The following is a 7,621-nucleotide window of genomic DNA, read 5'->3' on the forward strand; positions in this document are numbered from 1 at the left end:
CGCGGCTGAAAACAACCAGCACTGCTGGCACCCAGACGCGGCACCGCCAGCCCAAGCGCGAAGCCGCGCAGACAAGCAGCCTAAGGGTCAAGCAATCAAGCAACAAGCAGCAGGAGCATGCAGGAGGAATAACATCCCTTAGACGCGATACCCGGAGGCAGCCGACTGACCACTGTCAGTCGAGACGTCCGCAGCTTCTCGCTGTGGACTGTGTGCCTGCCGGTTCAGCTTGTTCCTGCTTTGTTTTGCTTGAGGCACTTTTTACCTTCTGCCAGTAAATCCTATATATATATATATCCGCTGCCGCCACAAAGCGGGCGGCCGCGGACGGAGAAAGGGCAGCCGCCGACAAGGAGCCGGCGCTGCCCGGGGGTCCGCCAGGGGCAGCGAACGGAGGGAGGCTGGACACAGGAACACGGTACCGCTCGAGGTAGTCCTCCTCGCTAGCCTCCGAGTCAGCGGTAGCCGAGTCAGTGGTAGCCGCCCGTGACGGCGGCGACGCCGCGGCAATGCCCAAGGACCGGCGTGACCCGACCGATGCCGGGGAGGAAGCAGGCGAGCTCGGACCAGCAGCATTGGTGTCGAGCTCTCCGGAGGCACCCGACGTCACAGTGAGGGACGGAGACGCCTCGCCAGCTCCGCGCCGATCGTCGGGGCCACTCGAAGGGTTTCCCCCATCGGAGTCGGAGACCTCCGGCGAAGACTCCTCGGGCGACTCGACAAAGTCCGAGGATGAGCTGTCCTCTGGCTCGAGAAGTGCTTGCGCCCGCAAGGGCGTCATGCGCCTCGCACCAGACAAGAGCGCTTCCAGCGTCAGCTGCATGGTGAGGCGCTGATGGGTGGCGGCGCGTTTGCGAGCCAAGACCTCAGCAGCAGGTCCGTCATCAGGCACGAAGTGCCGACCAAACGCCGCATCCTCAAGAGGCATCGAGCGCTGAGCAATGATGTCCGCGAGATACCAGATGAAGCGGAGGGTGTCAGGATGCAGGGTACCGTCCGTCGAGATGGCAAGAGGGATGAACGCTCGAGGAGGAGTAGTCCTGCTTTGTTTTGCTTGAGGCACTTTTTACCTTCTGCCAGTAAATCCTATATTGGTAGTCATAGCATATGCAGCGCGATGTTTGCGAATCTTCTCAGACGCTGCAACATGGAGGGCGTCGAGGTTGACCTCCCCCCACTTGGTCAGGTCGGCAGAGCTACCAATGTAAGGGTGGACCAACGTCACGTCCGCCATCAAGCCCTCGTACTGCTCGGACCCTCGATCGCGGATTCCAGGAATGTGGATATCGCCCTTCATCTTGCGGCCATGAGGATGGGAGTGGATATAGGATTTACTGGCAGAAGGGAAAAAGGGTACCTGCCGTCGAGAACGAGGATCCCCGACTGTATCGATGACGCTCTGAAGACCAGCTTCGTTCAGCATCGACCGAATCGTACGAGTAAGGTTGTCATGCGCCGTGGGAAGCTTGGAGGATCGGCGTTTGCAGGTCTGGAGATGATGTGCAGCAACGGAGGGATCGAGCTCGCGCTGACATCCATCACATTTTGTCGGACACTGGCAGATCGGCATGCCATGGAGATAGCAGTCGAGCATCTGAGCATAGCGGTGCGGGAAGGCCTTGAGGGGGTAGTAGCTCGAGACTCGCATCGGAGAGTGGCACAGTGAGGGACGGAGACGCTTGGCCGGCTCCGCGCCGATCGTCGGCGCCACTCGACGTGTTTCCCCCATCGGAGTCGGAGACCTCCGGCGAAGACTCCCCCTCGGGCGACTCGACAAAGTCCGAGGAGGAGCTGTCCTCTGGCTCGAGAAGTGCATAGGATTTACTGGCAGAAGTGCTTGCGCCCGCAAGGGCGTCATGCGCCTCGCACCAGACAAGAGCGCCTCCAGCGTCAGCTGCATAGTGAGGCGCTGATAGGTGGCGGCGCGTTTGCGAGCCAAGACCTCAGCTAGCAGGTCCGTCATCAGGCACGAAGTGCCGACCAAACGCCGCATCCTCAAGAGGCATCGAGCGCTGAGCAATGATGTCCGCCAAATACTAGACGAAGCGGAGGGTGTCAGGATGCAGGGTACCGTCGACCGTCGAGATGGCAAGAGGGATGAACGCTCGAGGGGGAGTAGGCATAGCATATGAAGCGCGATGTTTGCGAATCTTCTCAGACGCTGCAACATGGGCGCGGCTGAAAACAACCAGCACTGCTGGCACCCAGACGCGGCACCGCCAGCCCAAGCGCGAAGCCGCGCAGACAAGCAGCCTAAGGGTCAAGCAATCAAGCAACAAGCAGCAGGAGCATGCAGGAGGAATAACATCCCTTAGACGCGATACCCGGAGGCAGCCGACTGACCACTGTCAGTCGAGACGTCCGCTGCCGCCACAAAGCGGGCGGCCGCGGACGGAGAAAGGGCAGCCGCCGACAAGGAGCCGGCGCTGCCCGGGGGTCCGCCAGGGGCAGCGGACGGAGGGAGGCTGGACACAGGAACACGGTACCGCTCGAGGAACGAACAGGATTTACTGGCAGAAGGTAAAAAGTGCCTCAAGCAAAACAAAGCAGGAACAAGCTGAACCGGCAGGCACACAGCGCACAGCGAGAAGCTGCACAATCACACACAAAACACAAGCCCGAAAACAACCAGCACTGCTGGCACCCAGACGCGGCACCGCCAGCCCAAGCGCGAAGCCGCGCAGACAAGCAGCCTAAGGGTCAAGCAATCAAGCAACAAGCAGCAGGAGCATGCAGGAGGAATAACATCCCTTAGACGCGATACCCGGAGGCAGCCGACTGACCACTGTCAGTCGAAGTGTTTCCCCATCGGGGACCTCCGGAGACCTCAGCAGCGGCAGGCCCGTCATCAGGCACGAAGTGCCGTCCAAACGCCGCATCCTCAAGAGGCATCGAGCGCTGAGCAATGATGTCCGCCAGATACCAGATGAAGCGGAGGGTGTCAGATACGGATTTACTGGCAGAAGGTAAAAAGTGCCTCAAGCAAAACAAAGCAGGAACAAGCTGAACCTCCAGGCACACAGCGCACAGCGAGAAGCTGCACAATCACACACAAAACACAAGCCCGAAAACAACCGTCAGCACTGCTGGCACCCAGACGCGGCACCGCCAGCCCAAGCGCGAAGCCGCGCAGACAAGCAGCCGAAGGGTCAAGCAAGCACGCAGGAGGAATACAATCCCTTAGACGCGATACCCGGAGGCAGCCGACTGACCACTGTCAGTCGAGACGTCCGCTGCCGCCACAAAGCGGGTGGCCGCGGACGGAGAAAGGGGAGTCCGCGCCGCCCGCAAGGGCGTCATGCGCCTCGCACCAGACAAGCCTTGTAACAAGACAATTCGGTCTTGAGCAAAAACTGTCTTGTTACAACTAAGGTCAATGTGATATCTGCGTGACTTTGGTTTAGTACAAGTCTATTTTGACGGTCGGGATCCGATCGGCCCGACGGTCTCGACGGCCGCGTGACTGCCGCCGAGTCGACCGTCTTTACTTTTACTTTACAAGTCTATCCTAACCGATAGCCCCCTGGAGGTCCACCCACGGTCCTAGCAGGAATCTGAGGCCGGTACTAAAGAAGAGTTCCATAGTGTAGGAGAAAATCTTTGTGCAGTAGTATTTGTTTTAATAATACTATACATATTTTGATATAAAATTATAGAAATACTGATCGATTAGATATACTGTACCGCAGGGCCCCTCCATATTGTACCATCTCATACATTTTAATTATTTGTACTAGACAAGTTTTAGATTAGCAGTGACCCCTTGGTTTCGATTGCCTTACCCCCCCTCACCCCCTACCCCATGGTGTAGGGGATACTTCCACTCGACAGGTATCAAAGTACCCCTTCTTTTACCCTTCCTGAATCCCCTCCTTTTTCACCCCACCCCACTTCTGTCTCCCCATTTCCACACTACCCTGAATGGTCCCGGCAAAGCGTTGAGCCCCTACAAGAAAAGAGACTGAACAAGTAGGAGAGAGGAGAGAGAAGAGAGAAGAGAGGAGAGAGAAGAGAGAAGAGAGAAGTAGGAGAGAGAAGAGAGAAGAGAGAAGAGAGAAGAGACTCAGAGGAGAGAAACGAATCCAAAAATTGCGCTAAAGCTACAACACCAATGCCTCAAAAATCCTGGGCGATCGAACGAGCATCTTCAGCAGAGTCACTCAAGACTGCGCTCGGATTATTGAGTCAGGCCACCCTACATAGTGGAGAAGAGAGTGTGAGTGAACCCTAGCATGGCATGTTTCCCACGATTCACCTCAGCCTCAGGGTTCAAGGTTGTCTTCGCTTATCACCCGAGCGCAGTCGCTTGGATATGATGTCGGCAGCCTGCCAACGGAGCTTGAGGTGTTGGCACTGCTGACCATCTCTTGCCATCCTCACGCGGCGATCTCAGGACATTGCGACATTGTTCCGCGAGCATGACGTTGATGGGTGAGTGCGGCTCTCACATGTTGCCGACTGAAACCTGCATCAGCGATGGAGTTCTGGATCTGCGAGAGGTCAAAGTTTGTATGAAAAGCAGAGGACACGAAGTCACCGACGATGAAGTTCTGGTATGGAATGTCGAGAACCGCTTCTTCCTACCCGCTGAGAGGAATCATGACAGGAATTCTGCAAGGTTCATCATGAAGAAAAAGGAATTCATCTTTCCAACTTCGAGCGATTTGTCATTGAGACGAAAGAACGGTCTCAGGTGAAACTGTTTAGATATGACTAAGATTCGCTGAGCGTGAGCAGGTGAAGGTTCTTGTCAAAGAGATATTCAACAGTTTGGACGTCAACGGGTGAGTACAAGTTGAAGACCATTTGATGTGATACTCCAATGAAGCGACGGAGTGCTGGAAGAGAGCGAGATCGAACAAGCAACGAAGCAACTCAGGACCAAGTTCGCTGACCTTCACATCAAGGTTCGCGTCAGTTCTTGTGCTGCTCCGTGTTGAGCGACTGAGGGGGAAGCAGGACCTTTGTTTGCAAGGGACAAGCTCCAAGCGAATGACGTTGCAAGACTTCGAACACTTGATTGTTGGGCATGCAGGCATGCGATCTCCTGATCTCAGGGAAGGGCATGCAGTCGGTCTGACAGCTCGTCGCAGTTCGAAGGACCTCGGTGCAGGAAAAACTTCAGAGTATCCTGAAAGAAGCGTCGCAAACTGATGAATTGAGCCCGACGTCCCGCTGTCTCAACAATGTGATTCACAAGAGAGAGTTGCAGGCTCCTGATGCGGAAGCAGGCGAAAGCTTTCCTGTCCAAGAAGATTCAAAGCGTCAACGGAGGAGAGAAGCCGAGAGGTGAAGGGATCGGGTTCTTGCAGACCTGAAGGCTCTATAGCCCCTGTTCTTGCCAAGCCGCCCGTTCAGGCTGAAGAGAAGCCATCAGAGGCTGAGGCGTCTCCTGCTCTCCCCATGGAGACGTTCACATCTGATCCCGACGAGGCGAGCGCGTCTGCTCCTCCTGGTTGACGTGAAACTGACGAGGACACAGAAAGAGGAGAGCATGAGCACAAAGTTCCTGACTGTCGTCGGTGAGGGAGGGAGGAAGTGACTCGTCTCACGTCTGGACGGCAGACAAGATGAGAGTTCGAGCCATCTCCCCGCGCTCTCGCCGTATCCTCGAATCCCTTCCTGGCCAGTACAGGTCAGCTGACCTGCGCTGCTTGCTCCCTCCTGTGAGACTGTTTCACTTACAGGAATGTGATGATCATGCATGGCATAGCAGAGGAGATGAAGCAGACACAGACGTCTGAGCTGCAACAGGTGGAGCTGGTGGAGGAGAGAAGGAGATGGAGAGAAGGGATGAGAGAGATGAAGCGGGAGACAAGAGGGAAAGATTGTCGAGCGGGGTGATCTATGAAAGCAGAAGCAGCGGATCAAGGAGCTGAAGGAGCTTTTCGATCACGTCGACCTCGATCACAACGGGGCTCTAGACATCAACGAGCTGCGCGATGCTCTCAAGTCTCTGGGCTGCTACGTGAACGAGGACCAGCTCTTCTCTGTCTTCCACAAGCTCGATATCAATCGCCATGGCAGCATCGACTTCGAAGAGTTCAGAAGTGTGATGCAACTCTCCGAGGGAGAGATCAAGGAGGTCTCCCAGGACTCTCTGAGCAGGTGCTGCTGCTGCTGCTCCTCCTTGTCCTCCTTGTCCTCCTTGTCCTCCTTGTCCTCCTTGTCCTCCTTGTCCTCCTTGTCCTCCTTGTCCTCCTCCTCTACCCCTTCCTACCCTCTCGTTCATCCCTCTGCCTTCTCTGTCTGCTTGTGTGTATCTATTCCTCTCTGAGCGAGGATTCAGCCCCGATCTGGTCATGTTCAAACTTCAGAGCATGAGACAAGATTTGAAAACGACTATCAGCATGACCAAAGACGGTACATGCTCTTCCCTTGCTCCCCTCCTGCTCCTCCCCCTTGGCTTCTCTGCCTCACTTGCTCTCGTTAGTGATCGCTCAGACGTCAAGCCTTCTCGCCGATCAGTTTCGAGGCATGCCTGAGAAGAAGGTGCTCCTGCTACCACTCTTCCTCCTCTGACCTGCTGCAGCTCAAAGAAAGAATAGCTCTTGCCTTCTCCTCGTTCGACTCTTCTGGGTTCTCCCTGCTCCTCCTCCACGTTCCTTTCCTCACCTTCTCTCAGCGACGGTCTGCTCCAGCCTGCTGAATTCAAGCTCGCGCTCAAGAGCCTCGGGCAGAACATGTCGGAAGAAGAATCCAAGGTGCGGTGAGGGAGTGAGGGACGAGAATGAGAGGAGGAGAAATCTATGTGGGAAAAGACAAGGAGGTAGAACACGAAGAAGGTGGAGTCAGCGGGTAGGAGGCATGTGGGGAGGGAGGAGGCGGAAGAGAGAGGAAAGGGAGTGAATGGGAAAGAGGAAGAGGCGAAGGAAGAGGGTGAGGAGTAGAGAAGGGAGGAAGAGGAGGAGGGGCAGAAGGAGAAGGAGGAGGGAGAGGGGAAGCTAAATGGTCAGCAGGCGCTCATCTCTCAGTTCGGGAGCAACGGGGTGCTGACGTTGAGTGACTTCGAGAAGATGGTGAGAGAGCACCTGGCTCACGTCTGACCGGCAGCTCATCCTTGAGGGTGCGAGGAGGAGGAGAGAAGATAAAAGAATGGAAGAGGAGGAGAGGAGGAGGAGAAGAAAAAAGAGGCTATAAGAGTAAGAGAATAAACTTCAAGTCATTGTGTAATCCATGACTCCTGCACTTCTGACTGCTCACTCTCTTCCTGTCTCACTGGATAATCTCTTCCCCGTCGCAGAAGCTGCTAGTTTGTCAGCTTCACGTCTCTCCCACAAGGGGGAGTGAGCCTCACCTGATGCTGCAGCAGTCCGTTCTTCGCCTTCTCCTCCTCTAGCAACTAGAAGCAGCGAGATTACTCCCTTCCCTTCATTCTTCTACAAACTCCTTCCTCCTCCCTCGAAATCTTCCCGCTGTTCTTCTCTCCTTCTTGCTCTCCCTCTCCTCTCCTTGTTTCTCCTCATCTATCCCTTCTCCTCCTCAATCCTCAGCATATTTTCCCGCGCGCTCTCTCAGTGCCCTTGTTTCTCTTCATTTCATTCTGCCCCTCCCTCCCCTCGCCTCCCCTCGCTCCTCCTCCTCCCTCCCTCCTCCCTCCTCCTCCTCCTCCTCCTCCTCC

At 55.7% G+C, this 7,621-nt stretch overlaps 2 protein-coding genes across 2 annotated transcripts; one reads left to right on the forward strand and one right to left on the reverse strand.

Moving 5' to 3' along the window:
• Positions 1-138: 138 nt before the first annotated feature.
• On the reverse strand, positions 139-1,993 carry GUITHDRAFT_103806 (hypothetical protein; the record flags this gene model as incomplete). Its single annotated transcript, XM_005837503.1, has 4 exons — positions 139-235; positions 423-1,040; positions 1,071-1,297; positions 1,358-1,993. 4 exons carry the CDS (start codon positions 1,991-1,993, stop codon positions 139-141), a joined length of 1,578 nt encoding a protein of 525 aa, XP_005837560.1.
• Positions 1,994-4,111: 2,118 nt separating this feature from the next.
• On the forward strand, positions 4,112-7,046 carry GUITHDRAFT_103807 (hypothetical protein; the record flags this gene model as incomplete). Its single annotated transcript, XM_005837504.1, has 19 exons — positions 4,112-4,216; positions 4,267-4,344; positions 4,394-4,431; positions 4,475-4,553; positions 4,607-4,693; positions 4,738-4,784; positions 4,829-4,907; positions 5,036-5,074; positions 5,126-5,188; positions 5,232-5,289; positions 5,330-5,455; positions 5,566-5,635; positions 5,688-5,754; positions 5,858-6,108; positions 6,290-6,363; positions 6,434-6,492; positions 6,533-6,579; positions 6,626-6,704; positions 6,960-7,046. 19 exons carry the CDS (start codon positions 4,112-4,114, stop codon positions 7,044-7,046), a joined length of 1,533 nt encoding a protein of 510 aa, XP_005837561.1.
• Positions 7,047-7,621: the final 575 nt, after the last annotated feature.

The sequence above is a fragment of the Guillardia theta genome (assembly GCF_000315625.1).
Source record: "Guillardia theta CCMP2712 unplaced genomic scaffold GUITHscaffold_14, whole genome shotgun sequence".
NCBI lineage: Eukaryota > Cryptophyceae > Pyrenomonadales > Geminigeraceae > Guillardia > Guillardia theta.